The sequence below is a fragment of the Toxotes jaculatrix genome, chromosome 14 (assembly GCF_017976425.1).
Source record: "Toxotes jaculatrix isolate fToxJac2 chromosome 14, fToxJac2.pri, whole genome shotgun sequence".
Lineage (NCBI taxonomy): Eukaryota > Metazoa > Chordata > Actinopteri > Toxotidae > Toxotes > Toxotes jaculatrix.
This window is the reverse complement of record NC_054407.1, coordinates 11,975,002-11,996,382: the sequence shown is the minus strand read 5'-3', so window position 1 is coordinate 11,996,382 and position 21,381 is coordinate 11,975,002. Positions and strand designations below refer to the sequence as shown.

Here is a 21,381-nt window from a genome sequence, read left to right as displayed (position 1 = left end):
TTAAAAGTGACTTAAATTAATTCAAGCTAACTCAAGTCTGACTGCTGGTACGTTAAATAAAGTGTCTTTTACACAAGCAGTTTGTTTTGTGTTTTGTTGAAGTGAACAGTTTACATTAAACATTTTAAGAAAGTCAGAACAACATGCCTACATGAATGAGGCTTTATTCCAGTGACCTCGCTCAAAACATTTAGTACAAAAGACTATAAGGACTGTACAAGGATTAGTCATTCTTTTAGCAAACACTTTGCTTAAAATAGTTTTTGTTAATTTCCTCTGTCTGACCTTGGTAACTCTTAAGCCAAACAAAAACTTCACATATAAACAAAATACACGAAAAGAGTGCTGTACCTCTGTGTCCACTGTGACTATAACCACATTATTTCATAGTGGTGGGACGGCAGTTAGCAGGATCATAATAATCATAAAAAGAACAATAAATACAAACATAACTGCAGTCGTGTATTGAAAAATACACATAGGGTGAAATGAAATTTGCATGAGCACAGAACCATGAAAAACAAGGACTTAAAAAAACAACACTTATCCCTGATACCACTGAGAGTTTGTAAATGTGCGAAACTCTTCCTCGTTAATTTGAGATTTTTCCATACTCTATACTACATACAATGCTGACAGTGCTTTGTTTTGTCCAAAAGGACAAATATCAAGGGAGAAACAGCGTTTTGTTCTGAATGACCACCCCACTGGTCAACCACTCCTTCATGAGATTTAAAAAAAAAAATTAAACCTGTCAATCCTGTTAGTGCTTAGTTCAGTTGGAGCTGGAGCTGGGCCTGGCTGCAGTGTTTGCTGCTGAAGGCAGGGTGACACGTTGCTCGTCCATTCGTTTGGCCTGTGAGCGCATGATGAGGCTGAAAAAGTCCTCATCTGGCACGGTGGGCCCTCGGACCGGAGGAGGGGGAGGGGCACAGCGCTGGTCATCCAAACGGGACCCCTGGAAAGAGAGAACAGAGAGAGAGAGATCAGTATATGGGGTTTTAATGTTTCTCATTTGGAAAAACATTATAATTTCTTGTGTATCAAATGCACTGTATGTTTATCGATGAGCAGGAAACAGTGCTCAGGTCGCCTTTTTCCTAAAACACTGAATATCTGGTCCCATCAGGTACCTGGCACTTGACAAGCATATCGAAGAAGTTGTCGTCAGGCTCGGCGTTGTCAGCGTTGGCCATCAGGTGGCTGAGCACGGCTTGGTTGCTGTTTTGATGGAGCCTGAGGCCGGGCAGGCTTCCCCCTGCGGCTGGCGACTCCTCTAACTGCCGGCTTTGGGCCCCCGAGATGTTGGCGGACTCTGACACAGCTACAGGGTTAGAGAGGATCAAAGAAGTGTAAGAAGTATGAATAATAAGATCTACCGTGAGAATTGTTGAGTATTTGAATGTATGGACTCACATTTCCTGATGGCTCTAGGAGGCGACTCCGGGCCACTGTTCAACGATAACCTGCTGCCCTTATCCTGTATTGAACAGCGTTGGTCGTCCATACGGTTGCTCTGGAAACGGCTCAGCAGGTCAAAGAAGCCCTCGTCTCCAAGCATGTCAGGACTGAGTCGCTGATAAAGAACAAAAAAAAAAAAAAAAAAAAAAAAAAAAAACAACACAACCATGAATAACAGCCGAACAGACCTCATTTATTGATAGCTGACTGAGACGTGTGTGGTTATCAGGTGAGGGCTCATTTTACTGTGTACCTTCTGTGGTCCCTGAGCTGGGGTCTGACTGGTGTCCAGGGTGTTGCTGGTGTCCTGGAGGACCTTACTGGAGCCACCGGCCTTGTACTTCTTCCCACGCAGGCGGCTGACAAAGAACAGTTTGGAGGAGCTCTTAGCCAGGGAGGGTTTGGACTGTTTGGTCAGGATGTCACTGTTCCACTTCTGACCCTTCAATGCACAGAAATCAGTTAGTTACCACAACAAAGAAGGAAATGAGGGGAGAAGACGTTAAGGGGAAACACCAAACTAGGACAAGATAAAACTACCCAGTTATCTGTGGCAATAAAAACCTGTTTTAGCAGCAAAGCATGACTTGAGTAATGATGGAACACAGAGTCTGTGCTAAACAGGGTTAGGGAAATTCATGTAATAGAAAAGAAACTCTCACATTCATCTTGTCTGGAGTGAGTTTCATCAGCTCCAGGTTCTCCATGCTGTGTCTTCTGCTCATCCTGGGCCTTGCTCCTAAAACACATCAGCACTGTTATAACATCTGTTAACACCTGTTATACAAACAACACTGTTAAAACATCAGACAAATACGGACGGTTCAGGGTGTTTGACTATACAGTTACGTTTTTTTACCATGCTGGTTGTAGTCTACGTCCTTATTCTCTGAGAGGGTGGAATTATTTGTGCTGTAGCTGAGACCCAGAACCATCTGGAGATCGGACACGTTCATACGAGCCGTCAGCTCCCCGCTCCTGTCTCCAGTCTGGGAATAAAAATACACACAAGAATATTAGCTTTACAACTCAACAACAAATACCTTTACGTGTTTTGGTAAATTTTAAAACATATTCATATACCTCTTTGCAGATCTCCAGGTGTTTCTCAGCAAAGTGCATGGCCTGGTCATGATTCCCCAGTGCAGTGTGAGCATTTCCCAGACTCCAGCAAGCACGACCCTCCCCAATTCTACAGCAAAACACATTTAAACCCATGTAGAGCGATATAAATAAAACACAGGAAATATCAGCATGAATATCTTACTCCCATAGTGAATGTACCTGTCATTGAGCTCCTGGGCTATGATGAGGTGTTTGAGGTGGTAGTCTATGGCTCTCTCATAGTCCTGGAGAAGTGTGTATGTGTTGCCCAGACTGTAGCAGGCCTGGGCCTCCACAGCTCGATCCTTCAGCTGCCTTGCCAGCTGCAGTGTCCTCCTGACAAACACACAAGACAAGCTGGGTCAACATGCTGCAGAGAGGCCTCGACATTTCCTACATCCGAAACATTCACACACATTTCACAGAGGAAGCACAGTCTTGGGACCACATACAATGTCATACACAAGAGAGAGTTCCCCTTTTTTAAGATATAGAGATTATTTTTTACAGTTTTTTACAGCCCTGTCATACATCTTTATACAGAAAATAATTTAAAAAGATGAATGTGTAGGCTGTGGCTTACTTGTAGTGTTCAGCTGCCACTTCAAATTCCCCCAAAAAGATATAGGCGTTCCCCAGGTTGCAGTAAGCCCGTCTCTCTGCAGAGCGGTCCCCAAACTCTTTAGCTATGAGCAAGCGCTGAAACAGAATTGTACTTGATTATTTCTCTTACTAAAGTCACTGTAAACATGAACATGAAACATAGCTTTGAAATTGAAATGTTTATGAATGGAGATTTCAGGGTTCCTCCACACCTGTTCATGAGCAGCCACAGCTTTGCGAAAGTTTCCCAACAAATAGTGTGTGTTGCCAAGGTTGCCGTAAGTTCGACCCTGGGCGGCCCGGTCTCCGAGTTCCTTCACTAATGCTAAGTTTTCCCTAAAAAAACACATAGAATCACGTCAGACAGCAACCGGAGCTGTATTACAGATATGATTTAATAGTTACAATAATAATGCATTGTATAACGAAAGATTGCTAAGATTAAAACCCCACACACGCTGAGTGACTTACGTATAGTACTCTGCTGCCTTCCTCAGGGCCATCATGACCTCCTCTGGAAAATCTCCAGGTTCAGCTCCGCTCCAGCAGATACTTTTGCCTTTGGCATGGTACACGTTCCCAAAGTTATACAGAGCTCGCGCCTGACCCACCTGACACAAATCCAGGAAAAACATGTCCATGTTTTCTGAATCCCCCTCATACACTACAGAATATTTCACTGTAAACAGTATCACTGATATGCTTGAATACAGTGCCACCTCACCTTGTCATTAATGTCCCTCGCTATGTCCAAGTGCCTCTGACAGCAAACCACAGCTTCATCAAACTGTCCCAACACCTTTAATGTGTTGCCCAGGTTTCCACTGGCTTTGGCTTCTCCAAGCAGGTCACCAATCGTTCTATACCAGACACATTATGTTAGCAATTACAGTAAGATACTAATGTATTAGTAGTGTTAGGAGGGCTGCTGTACGTCTAACCTGGTCAAGGTGAGGTCATGCCGGTGGAACTCCAGGGCCTTGGCATAGTCATGCAGGTGGAAGTAAGCATTGCCCAGCTGGCTGTAGATGGCACTCAGCACCTGAAGGTCCTCTGTGCCCACCTGGATGGCAGCTTCAAAGAAGGATACACCCGCTCTGTAGTCGCCCACCTTACAGAGCCGCTCACCCTCCAATGCCAGCTCCAGGCAGGACACCTCCATCCTATAGCAGACAGAAGCAGAGTCAGTCCGTCAGGCGTCTTATTTGAACTGCCTAAGCCCCAAGAAAAAAATATTTATGCACAGCTCAAAAAGTGTCTAGAATCCAAATATACTGATGAAATCAAAGTTGAAGAAGCTGTGGAGAAACAGAGGGAGTTTCTCCGGCTGTGACCTACAGCCAACAGACTGTACGCCTTTCAAAGCAAAGGCTTTTAGCAGGGAATGTTGTTTAGCTACTTCCTTCCACCTACAGAGAACAATGGCTCAAAGTAGAGTTTCTTTGTGAGCGTAGATCTCACATCCTTTTGACATGCCTCTGAAAGTACAGTGGGTTCCTTTCACAGTCAAATGAAGCAGATTGCTACAGCCTTGCTGTTTTTATTAGAAACAGTTTAAATATTTTGTGTTATGCTTTAAAAGATCTATAGTCTGGCTCTGCATGTTTTAGACAAGTTGTATAGGCATTTTCAGTCATCATACCACAGACGTCATGTTCACAGATGATATGACGATTGAGATTTGTGAGGTGGTCAGTCTTTTAAACTGAGTCTTTTAAATGTAGTGTAGTAAAACTATATGAAAACATAGGATATGGTTTTTCAGCATGTAGTTGGTAGTGGGTCCTCAAAGACAGCTGAATAATCAAGCCTTATGGAGTTACAGAAGAGTTAGGCTCAGGCGTTTCAAGGCCAGATGAAAGGAGTGTCAGACAATGGCTGGTGGCTTATCTGCAGATGGATTATCTTTAGATTAAGCAGCATATTTGTGCAAAGTAAAAACTGTTAGTCTGCCAACTTTTGTTTTTCAGGAAGTTGTATTGTTGGGAGGAGATCAGCTTCACACAAAGTCTTTCCACTTTTGTTTATCTCAAGCTTTCCTCCTGTACTCAACCCAAGGTTTTGTCTGAGAGCTCTCGAAAAGTGAACCAGAAACACGAGCTAGTAAGAATTCCTCACGTGAAGTAAAAAGCTTGCACAGTCTATGGCCTGCTCCTAAAATTACACCACCCAAAAAAAAAAAAAAAAAGAAAAGTAGCTTCATCATCTGGCTTAGCTATAATTTGTGAACAAAGGCAAACATGCTTTCCTGAGTAGTCGATGAACCTCATGTAATCAGCTATCTTAGGCCTTAAATTAGAAGAGTCTTTGTTTACTACCAAGTTAACAATATATCATTTGACACTATAGCTGTGGCAAACACTAGCCTACCTGCTGGCTTTTCGTGTCTTACAACAAAAACAAGAGCACATGGAACATCTGAGAGGCATCTACTGAGGTTTCCACTGGAAAAACTTCCAGGCTGCTGCTCCTTCTCTTTCTCTGAAGCATGGAGAGATTAACTCAACGTAACTTAGTAGCCTATACTAAAAGAAGGTGAAGATCTTGATTCTTGTTCAGTTAGGTCTAAAAAAAAGTTTAAAAATAGCCTTCCTTTGCTGTGCTATAAAAAACATTGACCATCTGACGTCACAGAGAGATTTTAGCATCACGCATTGGAAAACTATCAAGGAGACATGTGTGATGCTGTCATAGTATTAACTTCCAATGCATGGGAGCAAGGGAACTGCTCAATCAGCATTTTCTAAGTTAATCTGCTTGTCTTTCTTTCGAGCTCTCTCTTGTGACCTGGTCACCTGAGATTACGACGGTAGAGCGTGCACCCAACTAATTAAAGCGCTTCAGAGAGCTAAGTAGCTTTATTCGACATGTCAGACACAAGTGGACTTTGTAGTGTGGCATGATGGGATCAATTCTTTGAGGGTAACCATTCTGACAGCTGTATCTATTGGAAAAAACAGACATCCCCCCAGCCAGAAGACGCCTACTCTATTCAGATCAGCTGGACACACGTGTGGCGGAAAACAAGCAGCAGTGATGAATTTTTCAGGGCTCGTTAAATATTGAAGCTGAAGCGGGTCTTTCTGTGTTTGGCAGGCCACACCTGCTGCCAGAACTATTTACCCAGGTACGCAGGGACAGCTGGCTGATGTCTTTTTTTTTTTTTTTAGGAAACTCACCTGCCTTTAGTGAACAAACTCATAGAGAACATTATAAAAACTCAAAGAAAGCACAGGGCCATCTTTCTACTCCATAATTTGACCTAGGCCTCGATTCTTATGTCCACATTACATACAAGGCCATCACTCCAACAAGGCAACACCAAATAAATAAATACCTCATCTGTTACCTGACACCAACTCATCTTATGTAACAAGCATTAAAATAACAGAAAATATAAAGAGCCTTTCTTCTCTTAACCAGCAACAAATAATTTCATTAACAGTCTTGTTTAAAATAAGGAGGAAATGAAAAAAAAATAAAAGAAAAAAGCTAAAAAAAAAAAAAAAACAGCCAACTTTCCACTCTACAACCATACTTTAGTTGAGAGAGGAGATTCCTACCTGTAGCGGACATGAAGGGACTGCTCCTCAGTTCGCGTGCTAACCAATGAGCCACTGGTATCCATTGAAGTGCATAATATGAGGGAAAATCCCAGTTTTGTTCCCGAAAAAATGGTTGCGTTTAAAACAAGAACCGACGAGAAAGAAAAAAATAATGAAATCTTTGGTCAAAAGGAGTTGCGGAAGAGGGGGTGATCCAAACAAAAAGCCACCCAAAGTGATGAAATTTGCAAATATCCCTCTGCTGAATGTTGACAAGGAACGGTAACCCCACAAGTGTTAGACAGAGCTGGAGAGTCAGTGTCAGTCCACACGGCTGCTTTCGTATGCAGTGTGTTTTGCGTCACTGCCCCTTCAATCTCTTGTCAGCTGCCCTCTGTGAAGAGAACACAAGATGCTGTATGTGAAGCCTCATTCTGGCCACACGGTGCCATGGCAACACCAACCAAACAGCAGCGTGCACAAGTGGGGCAGGCAGCGAGTAAGATAGCAGGGCGGGAATGAATGGATGGGGTCAACACAGGCAAGCTGTCAATCTAAGACGGTGACTCAACTCATCCAGGCTTGGAGATGTGCGTATGTGCTCTAAAGTTGCAACACAGTGAGAAAGTTATGTACGCCTCAAGATGTAACAGCTATGCAAGCAAAGAGTTGCAATGATTTGTGGAAAAAAAAGTCACTAAATTGAAAGAGAAGCACTGAAACAGAGCAAGAGCCTCTTGCAAAAGCAAAAAAAAATAAAAGAAAGATAAATGTATTAACCTACTGAGTGTATAAGACTTCCACCAAAGGACAGGACAGTGATAAGCAAGCTACATGGCTTAAGATAGACTGCACCAAGTACAGACCAGAGCCAACCATTACTTCATTTCTCCATGCAGTCATGCTAACCACACCCATTTGTCCCCCAATTTTAACCCATCAGCCACTCCTCTACACACACACACACTGGGCAGACCAGTTATTTGCAAACTGGGTTATTTCTTTATGCTAAATAACAGATAAAAGACAACACATTCATGACACACAAGCAGTGCGTGTGTGAGTTTAAAAACCCTTCACAGACAGAGGATATCTTTAATTTCTCCGATACACAGAATCATAGTTCAAGTATACTGTGTCTTGACAGTTAAAACACATGAAACTGTCAAATAAATTGCATTTGATTTTATAGCACTGGAAATGACCATCACTGAGTTCTTTTTCCATCAAAATGTTCAGACCTACATATAAGTCACTTAGTGGTGGCTTATTCTTATAAAGAAAATAACTACGATCATATGAGAAATAATTTCTGACTATCAACATCACAGGCAAGCAGGACAGGCTTCAGTTAAAACCCCAATAGCGGCAAACAGAGGGCCCAAGTGTGTAAAGTTTGACGAATTTTAAAATCACTACTTATGATAACTATGAAGAATATTACTAATCTTACCTACTACTTAGGTATTTCAATCAAATTATAGATAAATCAAAATATTGTCAGATGCCCACTAATTCTATGAATCCTTTTCCCTACAATAGCTGTGCTGAGGTGGTACTTTTTTTTTTTTTTTTTTGACAAGTATTAGCTCAGCACTGAGCTCATACTGCAAGAGAAGCACAAATCACAACCAAAATAGCAACAAAAAATACTTGTTTTGACGACATGCTACATCGCAATCATACCTTGTTAATGTCACAGTCTCTCTTTCAACTGAGATTAAAGTGGATACATTTCTCTAACTGAACACAGTGGGTATCTGACATTAAAGTAAGAAGTAAAGGGACATTTCACAGTTTACGACCAACTGAAAATACATTTAAAGGGCTTGTATGTATTTGTGTTTGCTGTTAGTACAGCACATTTCTTGGGAAGACTTGTTTCTTTGCATAACCCACAAATAAACTAAACATTAAACAGGCCCTGGCAAACTATGCCATATATGCTAAGTAGTTGTGTTTAAACAACTAATCCCTAAACAAAAGAGAATCAAATGATCTTTTTGCCCAGCTTGCTATTCCTGATGCGACAAACGTGAACATTCATGACTCAAACTAAAGTCCAAGGCTTTAGGAGTCTGTGCAGAACATGTTCCTGCACATTATTATAATCACCAATTGGCGTGTGCCAGAGTAGGAGCAGCCTTTTCCATCATTGTATGCCAACTGGGTGTGTTTCCGAGAGACCTGCCCTGCTCACAGAGCTACAGTGTGCATGAACAAGTGGCGAAATGATGGATGCCTGAAGGCACGTCAAAAGTTTTTTGTTTTGTCTTTTAATGACAGCGTCACGGGAGGTAATCAGTGACGCTTGCTTGAATGACAAACAGGACATGATTTCATCTTGAAGACACAGCAGATGTGATCTATTATCTTTGAGCTTACAGCCCACTGATGCACTAAACTGCCTCTGACTGTGAAATCTAAATATGGCAACACAGCTCATAAGCACACCATGAGCTAGCAAAATCCTGCACCAAAACAAAAGAAAGAAACAACTAAATAAGTACTGGGATACTCACCGGTAACTCTTCCTCACAGGAACAGGAAATCTGGGAAGCCTGCAAGGAAAAGTGTTGTGACCATGAATAACAATACATCTAAAATAAACTGCTGGTAATATTTGTATGAACATTTGTATATTTAGCCTTACACCATGATAAACATGATGATGCACATAACATATAACATTAAACTTAGACTAAATGCTTAGTGATTTAAGACTCCATGCCAGATGATACGCATAATCAGTTGACAGTTTATTAGGTACTATAACAAAAACCAAGTGTACATAATAAACTAGGTGTATCTAATAAGCAACACTCAATAAGGGTAAACTAAATATTAGAAACACCTCCCAGTATGAACATGAATTTGAATCAACACCTTTCTTAAAAAAAGAGTTAGTTAATTATTTTAGTCAACTGTATATATGGAATAATAATATTTGTGTATAACATGGAGTGAACTATTTGTGAAACTGGTCGGAAGAATTATTACAATTATTACAAATATTCTAATAACCTATAGTAAGTATAAAGAAACTACTCTTAAACATAGTTTCTACAACACGTGTAACTGTTACAGACATTTCATATGGGCACACACAACCAGTAAAGCCACTGATCATGCAGACTATCACTATTAGGTCCATTCATACAGGTTTTGCTCTCCAGTGCAGACACTTGACTTAGCAGCGGAATGTAAACACCCGAGATTCATCATGGACACTATGATACTGTACATACTGTGAGAGGTTTAGTGTGTCATGTAAGTTAATATTAACGCCAGATCGAAAACACAGCCGTGAACAGAGAAGACACTTCTCAGGTTACTGTATCAGAGCCTGCTACAGATTAGCTAGTTAGCATGTTGGCTGCTAAACTTACGTTAGACGATCCAGTTCGAACAATGGTGACTTCTCCTCTTTTTCCTTTACTTTCTCACAAGAATAAAAAACATGGCTGCGTTCTTTCTTTTAAAAATGGACGTCCTTAATTTAGAGATAAACGGTACTGTATGCAGTCTGGGACTACATTATCTTTTAACTTTAGCAAAACTTGGATTTAACTTTGCTGAGAAAGAAGAAAACCTTGCGGCTCTGCTAGTGTAGCTGTTTTCGACAAACTAGCCAATCAGGAGACGACATTCAAATATAGCCACGCCCCGAATAACCGTCATTGGACCAATAGATTTAAATAGAAAAGATGACGTATTATAATAACATACCGAGGGGGACACTCCTAAACAAGTTTTATCCGCACTAATACTATACAAAAATTATGCTTACCACTCTTCAACATCAACATCATCAAATCTGAGTACTGAAGAACTCAAATGTATTTTATTTGTTCTTTACCAACAATACTAGACAAATGGAAGACTGGTTTGTGCAAAAATAATGTATCTGTCGAACATTACATTACATTACACGTAGATGTGTGGACTGGTTATGAAAGAGTATTTAGAAAATCTGCTGATTAATACAAGTCATTTAAAGTCTATGAATTTTAAATCTGTCAAAGAGCCGCTTATACGTGTAAAATCGCGCAGATTAATAGACCCTGAATGTACTAACCTTCAATTTAAGTTGAAGACCAGTTAATGTTAATTTACCTATTTCCATTCTTGTATTCTATTTTTTATTCGCAATAATTTACAATTCATCTGCATTAAAGTTTTCTTATTTTTGATGTTTGTTTCATTGTTATACGTTTTATTCTTTTTTTTTTTTTCTTCTTTTACAACGCAGATACATTTTTTCATTAAAAAAACGCAAACTGCTGAATAACTTCGTCAGCTTTCTTGCGGTCGGGGGGGTTGCACCGCCGTTACCTAGCAACCAGACTCCGCCTGTACGCTGCCAGTCTGTGTCCAGACGTTCAGCGCTGACCTGTACATTATTAATGATGCCGCAGAAACTAAACCTGTCCGAGAAACCATATGTCAAGAAAGACACAGAGTTACTGTACCTAGTTTCAGGACTGCATCTCACAACATCACGGCTGTGGATGGGATCAACCTAAAACTAATGTCGCAGTGCTAGAGGAGTCAAAACCAGAGTAAGTTACCACCACCAGCACCAAACCTGAGACTGAATATTTAGCACAGAACTGAAGTACAGAAACTGTTTTGAGATTGTCTAAGTCTAGGCTTTGCAGTGTAGTGGCTTGTATTACTTTCTTGTCATACCAGAGAGCTTTTACAGTAGGTTACTCACACATGTCCTCTCTCACCAGTGGTGGGACATAACTAAGTGCATTTATAAAAATACTGCACTTGAGTACAATTTTCAGGTAACTGTACTTTAATTGAGAATTTTCCACTACTGGTACTTATACTCAACTGCAGTTCAGAAATAAATATTGTATAACGGCATATAAATGCTGCTAACATGTTAATTAATGCATAATAATTCTCCAAGAGGGGCTATTCTGCTGTAGAATGACTTATTTGACCTTTGATTCATGCTAATACTTTTTATTCAACAAGGTATAAAATGCAGTACTTTTACTTGTAATGATATACTTGCATATTGTGGAATTGAGGCTCGTACTGAAGTAAAGGATATGATTACGTCCTCCACTACTGTCTCTCTCACACACACACAAATTCTTTCATCCGTAAACATCATTCACACAAAACACCTAACAGACTGTAAGTCACGCAAACCTCTGCCCACATAATGGTATTGATTGTTGAATAACTGACAGCTTAGCACATTTTGATCCAATGTTGTCAGCTCACAAGTTGTGTTGCTAAGTGATGAGCAGGTGCTCCATCCTATTTTCTTACCCCCTCCCCATCTTAACACAGGTGAAGAGAGGTGTAACAGAGCGTCCACTTACATTTTCTGTTGCAGAGAAAGTGTCAATGGAGGGAGATCCAGAGGAATCAGATGAGGATCTTCAAGAATCTGCTGTGCTGTGGGAGAAGTGCATCCAGCAGAGCATCTTTGTCGACCTAAGTGAGGATGAAAGTATCCACCTCAGTGATTTGGAGAATTCTTTAGCTTTACATCTCTCCCAGGCAGAGTCTGCTGCCTCAGAGGCCAGCATCCATCTCAGTGGTAAGTCCTGGATTCACTATTGTGACATTTGTCTATTGAGTGTTATAAACTATACTGACTTACACACTGTGTGTTAACAAGCAAAGTTGGTATTTAGCAACAAGCTGGTGATTGTAGGGCTGGACATAAATTAAAAAAGATGAATCTCTGTGACCTTTTAATGAGGCATTTGTGTTGTTGTTGCTCTTTAATTTGCAGGGAGCTCAGAGCTGTCAGCCTTGGATGACACCTCCTCAGAGTCCAGTACTGTGAGCAGTCAAAGTGAGAGGGTGGTAGAGAACAAGACCAAGAGCAGCGTGTTGTGTGTGTCTGCCCAAAGACCAAACACCATGCAACATGAGCCACCCTTAAAGCGGGGGTATGAGGACCCAGGGCAAAATACCAGTGACGAGGACCAGGAGGACCTACCTTATGATGGCGACCTTGGAAGCCTCTACTTCAACCAGACTGCTAGCTCTGAAGGCAACATGAGCTTGGATGGAAGAAAAACTGTTCATGCAAGTCCTGATGTTCCTGGTCTGCTTGAATTGACAAAAACAGATAAAGATGGTACCTGTGAACGTTTGGTTTCTGTTAAGCACAATGCTGAGAAACGAGCACTTTTGCTGCAAGAGGATGCCAACACCAAACAGAACAACTTTTTTGATGCTTCTAAGCCAAGCGAGGTTGCCCCATTGTGTCCTCGTTCGACAGACATTAACCAGCTGTTGCTGCGACACTTTTCCCAGGAAGAGCTGCTGCGGCCAGGCAGGCTGATTGAGGCAGAGACCCTACCGGAAGTGTCCCTACTGGAGAGCATGGATGACACTGTTTTGAGATGGGCTCCAACAGACAACAGCACAACAATTAATATCAACCACTCAGAGAAGCCTGCTTGTAAATCTGAGATGAATCGGAATTTCTTCTCTGGCTGGACTGATGAAAAGAGTCATGCTGCATCAAAAAATTCAAGTGTAGAGGAAGAGGCTGAAAGGGAAATACATAATGTCGCCTCTGCTGTTGAGAGTAATGCATCTAGCTGTGCAAGTATAGTTTCAAACCAGAGCAGTAGGGAAAACGGCAGCGTAGATCTAGTGAAGCAGGACAAGTCTGAAGAGGATGATCAGGTACAGAGAGTCCCACTTGTGCGCACCAGGTCTTTCAGTGAGATGAAGTATGGTCAAGGCCAAGTCCATTACCCCCTCCCTGACTTCTCAAAGGTTGCCCCTAAGGTAAAAATCCCCAAAGCTCCAAATGGACCTACCAGACCCGTTCCTCAGAACCCCAGCACCATGCACAAAGCCCAGTCCTCTCCAGGAATATTAGAGGTGATCACCAGAGTCCTGGAGGATTCAGTCCAACCAGCAGAGAAGTCTTATGTCTTCAAAGATGAGGAGAAGCAGACTCCTCCTGCACTGGTGCATCATCTGCAGGTAGAAAACCTAAAGAATTTACTCTTCACATAGCACCTGTATCCTTCACCTTTTGGTTCCTTCTGATCATATAACAGATTTATCAATGTTCTTAGGCATAGGACTAATATTCAACTTGTTCCTCATTCCTTTAGGCTGAATATGATAAATTATTAACCAAATATGCTGAGGCAGAGAACCTAATTGATCAAATGAGACTAGGAACCAATGTAAGTAAAACCTAAACCATGCAGGTGTTTAAGAGATCCAAATAAATTAAAAGTCAAATTTTCAGTACAAGTAACAAATTTATTAAACTTTTTGTTGCAGACTCAGCCTTCCTCAGACCTAATACTTTATTCAGAGTGTGATGATGATCATCAGAGAAACTTAGCTGAGGGAAGCCATCTTGGATCCTTGGCTCCTCATCTTCCCCCATCAGGTACGTCTCTGTGTCTGACATCTGATATTATGACGGGTCATCGCTTTGCTTTGCTACCTGCAAATTATGCAGTGAAGTGCAACTGGTTTCCATAGAGACAAATGGGTTCAGATGACACTGCTCTAGTTACTCAAACACATTTACTGTGCGTTTGGAGTACTTTAAGTAAGTGGAAAACAACGAGCGTAAACTGGACAACCACACTAAAATGTTTCACTTTTAATTTCTATACCATATTTTCAAATCAGAAGGTCATCAGTAACTGTATGCATCAAGTGTAATTTTTAATTCTTCATAAAATACAAACTAACAAATTTCGAAGAGGTGAATATAGGTAACAAAAAAATTATCCTTTGTTTTCAGAAAACTTTAGTGAAAAAAGAGGATCAGCCCCCAAGAGCATTATTAAGGAGGAGGTGAACACAGCTTCCTCCAGCCAGCCTGGGGAGGGTCCCAGTGATGGGGAAAGAATGACAGCTGAGCTGAGCGACATCATCAGCCCTTTCATGCAGAAGGTAAGTTTGAACGTGTTACCAATCTACCATTAAAGAAAACATATTTAAATCTGTTAATAAACCCTCTCCTACTCAGGTTGAAGAATTTAAAGTGAGTGTAAGCAACATGTCAGTAAGCACAGCAGAACAGCAAATGGTAAGAACTGTTTACATCCTACATGAAGTAGCCTGTACGTAATATAGAAAATAAGATTTAGAACATTTTGACTTTTATCACTTATTTCAATCATTTTTTAATAACTATGTATTTCATTATCTTCATTATCAATTAAATTTGTCCTGTTGTCAGATATTGAGGAGCATGATGGAGGCTCAGGACCAGCTGGAGAGGAAATACATCAGCAAGAAGGAGGAGCACAGGGCCCTGGAGATGCAGAACTACATGGGTCTGTCCAGGAACACTGGCACCTTTGACTCAAACAGGTTAAAGAGACCTCACTGCTGCACCCGTGTGAATATGTCGGTGTCACGTTACTGCATCCATTTGTGTGTGTGCGCGTATTTATTTGTGTGTGTGTATGCTGACACATGCTCAGGCTGGTGGAGGGAGACATATTCAGGATAGGGATGCACCTTGAAGACATAAAGGAGATGATAGACAAAAACGTGTATGAGCAGATTTCTCCACCCCACTCATCCTCTACTCCCACGCCCATGAATGAGAGTCTACATGTGAGGCCCAGTCCTCTCTGCATGCCCACAGCCTTACCTCCACCATCCCTGCATGAGGTAACCAACTCACAGACACACCCACAAACTCATCAGTGCTCTATAAAAATAACTAGATCAAACTGAAAAGAGTAAGGAAAGAAAGAATTAAGGGGATTTCCTTTCACTGGGCATCACTGTCTTGGTAGTGGAGCTTGCTGTATCTTCCTGGGTCTTGGAGCATATTTTGTATTTCTCTATTTTTTTTGGCAAAGTGCCTCCCTCGACCTCAGTGGCCTCAAGCTTGTCCATTTCTGCCTTCGGCTTCACCTACTTCTCCAGAATTTGAATGAAACCATAATACGTCACGACAAAGACCTTTCCACTTCTTTGCTTTCATTTCCAGCCTGTTGGCAAGAGTTTGCCTTTCAGGTGCATGACCTTTCAAGACCTTTTGGCAAAGGGCCTCCAGGATCTCATAGACCCTTGGGCTATATGTCTTGTTCTGCTCCCTCAGGTTGTTATGCCCCTGAAGCAGATCCACAGATTCCTGTTGGAAACAATCTTTATTTGTTTCAGACTTCTTTAAACGATTTGAAGTGAAGACATTTACGTCCCCAACAGGATGAATTGTGTTCATCTTTTATGTTAGTGATGTAGTATCAGGCTTCATATACTTCTCCAAATCTTTTTGCTGACACTGACAAACTAATTTAAGTAATTTAACTTATATGTATCCAGACACTTCACAATCATTTGTGACAAACTCTTTCCTCTGGCAGAAATGCTGAGTGTGTGTGTGTGTATGTAAGATTACACTAACCACAAATTATCTGACTAGGTTTCATGTTTCAGGGTCCATGTGCAGGTTTTTCCACTGTGAGTTGTAAGATGCAGATACAGAAAGAGGAAGAAGAAGAAGAGGAAGTTGAGGAGGCCATTGAAATGCATGGAGATGGCGGATTGGAGCAAAGCAGAGAGCTCATAACCACTGACTCTGTACCAAAAAATACTGGATATAACACCTGCCATTCACGGTACTTATTAAACTCCAGAAAAAAAATGTTCTTTCTTTCTTTTTTTTCGTTTTTTATTTATTAAGTAATACAGTGTTTGCTAGTTAATTCTCACTTTTAATGTTCTAATAATATTCTATTTTTCATCTCATAATTGTGATTAAGGAATATCTTTAGTTTTGGGATATACATGTATGCCAGCTAAGTGAGACACTGTTCTAACTGTGAATATTGTAATTAAATATACACCAGTGCTAATCCCACAGTACTTATCCTGGTTTAGGATACATAAATATAATACACCACTGTTGTGCATGTTCCACTGTCACAATTGTGTCCACCTATTGATGATTTGAGTGGTGCTCGCGTGTGTGTTTGTGCTCATATAATAGGCATGTTCTCAGTCTTGCTGTGGGCAGATCGTGTATCAGGTACAGCGCTGGTGTTAGGTTCCACTGCGCGGAGGGAACGGGGTGTTTGGGTCTGTGTGAGCAGGTTTTCTTCTCTGCCCTGTTTCAGAAGCTCACAGGGTTCTCTGGAGAGACTAGCCATCCTGACAGCTGAGGACGAGGAGGAGAGCATCTCTGTCTTGTCAGAGGGGATAGATCATAGCAACATCTTAGCTTATCTGAGTGGAACCTGCTCAACCTCAAGACGGAGGGAGTCACCTGAAAGGTCAGAGTTTCGATATTTAAGTCTACCTGACTGATATAAAAGAGCTGACTGTGACCTGATTGACTTTCTGTTGTTGTTTTTCTGTGCTGGTTTACTCTTAAATAAAGGAGCCAATAATCAGTCTTGTAATCCTATCACAGTGTGAGTGATCTACTTTTTGGTAGTTGTTGTCAAGCAATAACATTTGTCATAAACTAGCTCTAAGTATCTTTGTTGTTGTTGTTGCTGCAGCAGTCGTAGCACCCTTGATAGTGTCCTTGTACCAGAGGGCGAATGCGATCTGGTTGACTGTGTGAGTCTGGCTGTGGAGGTCTCCTCTTCCTTTGATGAACCCAAAGACTCAGATACCCACAGCCTCTCTGAGCCTCCTCTCAACACCCCATGTGCCTCACAGGTCAGCCACAGATAATCGCTGGTTTGTTGACAATTGTGGTCTCTTCTAAGCTTCAAACTGTAACAGGTATTCAGGGATGCTGTTGATGCTGCAGTGGTGTGTGGGATGCATAGGCTACGTTATTTTTTTTAACTGATGTTATTTTTTGGGTTGCAGAGGATTGTGAGCCCAGAGACAGACAGTGGATTTGGGAGCTCTTACTTGAATCAATCAGCCTCTGGACCATTTCAACCGACTCTGCTCACAGACAGGTACAAATTCATATAAATACAGACTGACTGATTGATCCACAGTCACTGTCTAGACGTCACATAGGTCCTGTTAGATTAACTCAAGTTGGATCTGTCCAGTTCCAGTCTACCATCCCATAATGATGGTTTAAGTGGCTCAGACAGTGAGGGCTCCTGCTCCAACCTGCAGACAGCCTTCCATTCAGCCTCACTGAACAGCCAGCGGTGGGCCAGCCCCCACCCATCTGTTCAAACAGAGCCCTGTGGTGCAGCAGCTGCAGTGGATCTGTGGGTTGAGAGAACCACTAAAGAGCCTTCAATCAGGCTACAGGGTGAGCAAACCTGTGTTACAATCACAATGTGGTTCTTCATCTCCCCAAATAAGTTCTGTTTTTCGTTCACTGTAGCTGATCAATACTGAAACATTACATGCTTCTCCACTGCTTATTGAACAGGATCTGATCCCAGCCTGCCTGCACAGCCCCATCACCACGTTTCTGAGCCAGCACTCAGCACCACCATGGATACAGAGGAGAGAGGCAGCCAATTGTATCCCTGCTCTTGTAATAGGTCAGTATATGCTGAGAGGCAAGCAGCTTTGGTGGCTGACTGCATTTGCATTTGTTTCACAAAGCAGATAAAGATGTAACCATTGTTTTCAATTCTTGAATATTTATACAGTGGACATCTGAATATCTGTGATTGTGTGCTCATCCATGTTTAGTGAGGCTATCCTGGCCTTGCAGTCAGAGGTGTCCAGGCTGAAGAAGGACCTGGAGGAGGGCTTAGTCCAGCTGCCTCACTTAGCACAGAGGATGGACTATCTAACCTCCAAATACAGACAGGATCGTCAGGAGCGCAGGTCTAAAACCAGACCCAGGACCTACCTAAGACCAGCCTGTAACAGGTGAACCTGATCCTGTTGAACAGTGGATGAATTTCTGTTAAATTTTATTGGAATGATAATTACATTTATTCATTACTGGATAACAATCATTACATTTTTATACTGTATCCTCTAGTGTATGGAAATCATCAAACAGCAGACAAAGCATAAGCAACTTGAGTTCCAGTCCAGCAAGAATAGAGGATTGGATTTCTTCAGACATGGACCCCAGCAAGAGCAAAGGTACTTCACCACCATCACAATAAACTAAAAAGGAAATTACAGCAAAGTCACTCCCTGTCTGTCTCCAAGTGTCTCTCTACATCTTTATTGGGCAGATAATCCTTTCAACATCCATTGTGAGTTTGATCATCTGCCCCCCAGGTACAGAAAGTGGTGATACAGCAGGTTCTGAGATCATGTCGCAGTTCCACAATTCACCTATAGGGAGCAGAAGAGGCAGCAGTGCACACTCTGGACCTGAGTTTCAATTCAAACTGCAGGGGACACTGCAGTCCAACAGAGGTCAGGGCCACAGTTATATTTAGTACATTCTGCATTTTTGTTTATCTATCATATCATTTACACAGGTATATACTGCCCAAAGTTGGTCAAAGTAGTTAAAATACATGTTTTACTCCTTTAGGGACGGAAGGAACCTGCTCAGTGAAAACTTCTGCCTTGACCAGCTCCATTTTAAAAGGAAGGGGAGCTTCTGACAGCCATGCCAAGCAAAGACCACAGAGTGAGCCACTTTCTCATCTGATGGTTACAATTTCAACATTTTGGTATCATTGTGATTAAACTTTAGATAAACTTATATAATCTACAAATGCACCTGTCTCACAACAACCAAGCAAATTGCAAGAACACAGGCTCTAATAAAAATGTCAAACCATGGATCTTTATGCATGCTGCATGACACAACTCATCAGCATTGTAATCACCACTATCACTATAGCAACTATTTTTATGTTTTTCCTTGAAAAAAAGACAGGGTTGTAACTATGTGCAGTATTGTGTATTAGTCATGTACCTACTGTAGTATGTCTCACATCAGCAGCCACCATGGAGAGGTGGTCTCTCCTGTCTTCTCCATCTCTCCAGAAGCCACTCCTCCAGGTCAGCTACAGCTCTTCCTGCAGCCTACCTGCCAGGTAAACACACGTCTCACCTGTAACACAAACACAACACTCGCTGAAAGGAGACATATATTTTATCAGCACTTTCCTAAATAAAGCCATTACATTATGTAGTTCTGTAAAACTGGAATCATTCATTCTCACTCTCTGCCCTCAAATGCAGCTATAAAGTGAGGGAGCCGCCGCTGCACTCCGCGTCCTATCAAAGGAAACGATCCACCCAGTCAGACACAGCACTTCTGCCCAGCAATGTGTACTTTCAGCAGACACTGTCTCCTGTCACAGCGCCCTCAAAGACTGTCAGCAGGACAGGCAGACGCAGAGGGAGCAAGGTGAGACATCTCATCTCTCCACATGCCTGTCTGCTGAATAGATGTGACAGACTAGAGATATTTTTATATACAAGAAATATGTCCTCATAATTCAGCTCATTGGAGAGTTTGATACTGTTTTCTAGGAGGAAGAAATGAACAGGACTCTGGATCAGGCTATTGAAGTGGCCTACAGCATGAAGCGGACCACCGACCACATGGCCAAGAGACTGTCAGCTGACCTGGCCAAAGCTCAGCTCCACAGGAAACTGCACAACACGCAGCCACTGGGGGGCAGAAAACACCAGGCATTATAACACCCAGGGTACACATACATACATATCAGTCATCAACAATCTGCCAATCCCTGTGATAAATGATGCCTAATATATCTTTGTCAGAGGGAATATCTCTGATTTTGTAGTTATTTACAGACCTGTTTGTGTGAAGTTATTGCTTTTGTACATTATTGTATTTTTATAATAGGCAGTAAAGCCTGAAATCACCTGATAACATTGTAAAAATAAAATGTTTAATTTACAGTATATTGTAAGGTTGATGGTAAAGATTAATATATTATTAAATTAATATTTTTGCTGATTGACAGCATTTTGTTCATGTTGAGTCTTTATGTCCACTTCATTCTTTGAATTTTATACTTACAAGTGAGAAGTATAAGCACAACAGAAGCTTTATATCCACTTTAGTGAGTGATTTTTTTTTTTTATATAAGGCCAATATTAGATCAATATAGTTCATTATATTTCTCAGACCCTTATCTATTTTATCAGTAATGTATCCAACACTGAAAACTCACAAGGAGGCGGACTGTCACATTTGTGATCTTTAATTAGGGGGCAGCATCAGTCAAAACTGTGCAACGTCACTCAGCAGATGAAGTAATAAACATAAACTTTATCTTGTCCCAAAGCTCCATGTCAGTACACCTATCTCACCCAACTCTTTTGTTTTCTTTTTTTTTTTACATTACTTGCCTCCAAACTATTTGCAATCCAATCCACACAAGCAGCCACAGGGAAAGGAGATAAAGTTAAATCAAATTAAATGTAGGTCAGATTGGAAATATTGCGTTTCAGGAAAATCCCTCTCTGCCTTTACTTCAAATAAGTATCAACTTTTGGCCTTATAGCTAATGTGCGCATTTGATGCCTCTAATGCTCTTCCCTGCTGGCCTGTGGGTGCTCGCGACACAGTGTCTTCTTACTGAGTTTCTGTTGCAGGGCTTTGTGACCCTGTTCCTTTCACCGTCACAGGATGCTGCTGCCGGGCTGCGTTCAGGTTTTTGTTGTGGGGTATCAAGTGTCTCTGTTGTTCTAAAGGGGGTATCAGGAAAGGAGATGTGTCCAAACAACATTCCTGAACCATCCTCTCTGATTGTCCAAAGAGCAGGTGAAGTTCTCAGTTGTTCACTAATCTGTAAACCATCAG

The 21,381-nt window shown here is 41.5% G+C and overlaps 2 protein-coding genes across 3 annotated transcripts; one reads left to right on the top strand and one right to left on the bottom strand.

The window, feature by feature from the left end:
• Positions 1 to 52: 52 nt before the first annotated feature.
• gpsm2 (G protein signaling modulator 2) lies at positions 53 to 10,320 on the bottom strand. Of its 2 annotated transcripts, XM_041055178.1 has the most exons (16): positions 10,103 to 10,320; positions 9,236 to 9,274; positions 6,732 to 7,107; positions 4,110 to 4,331; positions 3,893 to 4,028; positions 3,640 to 3,779; positions 3,381 to 3,504; positions 3,149 to 3,264; positions 2,746 to 2,901; positions 2,545 to 2,653; positions 2,321 to 2,450; positions 2,124 to 2,200; positions 1,715 to 1,903; positions 1,417 to 1,576; positions 1,134 to 1,324; positions 53 to 958 (listed from the first exon to the last, which is right to left on the bottom strand). In XM_041055178.1, the coding sequence occupies exons 3-16, from the start codon at positions 6,794 to 6,796 to the stop codon at positions 776 to 778; spliced, it is 1,998 nt and encodes a 665-aa protein (XP_040911112.1). In that variant the 5' UTR covers positions 6,797 to 7,107; positions 9,236 to 9,274; positions 10,103 to 10,320; the 3' UTR covers positions 53 to 775. The 2 variants fall into 2 exon arrangements, with proteins under 2 accessions (XP_040911112.1, XP_040911113.1); XM_041055179.1 differs by lacking the exon at positions 6,732 to 7,107.
• A 1,766-nt stretch (positions 10,321 to 12,086) lies between these two features.
• Positions 12,087 to 20,464, top strand: LOC121193345. The gene is made up of 21 exons (XM_041055582.1): positions 12,087 to 12,282; positions 12,481 to 13,694; positions 13,829 to 13,903; positions 14,010 to 14,115; positions 14,479 to 14,630; positions 14,707 to 14,766; positions 14,920 to 15,053; positions 15,167 to 15,359; positions 16,134 to 16,315; positions 16,817 to 16,969; positions 17,204 to 17,363; positions 17,520 to 17,614; positions 17,720 to 17,925; positions 18,049 to 18,163; positions 18,318 to 18,500; positions 18,667 to 18,722; positions 18,864 to 19,004; positions 19,126 to 19,210; positions 19,508 to 19,636; positions 19,785 to 19,953; positions 20,079 to 20,464. The coding sequence occupies exons 1-21, from the start codon at positions 12,087 to 12,089 to the stop codon at positions 20,247 to 20,249; spliced, it is 3,975 nt and encodes a 1,324-aa protein (XP_040911516.1). The 3' UTR covers positions 20,250 to 20,464.
• The last annotated feature ends 917 nt before the right edge of the window (positions 20,465 to 21,381 follow it).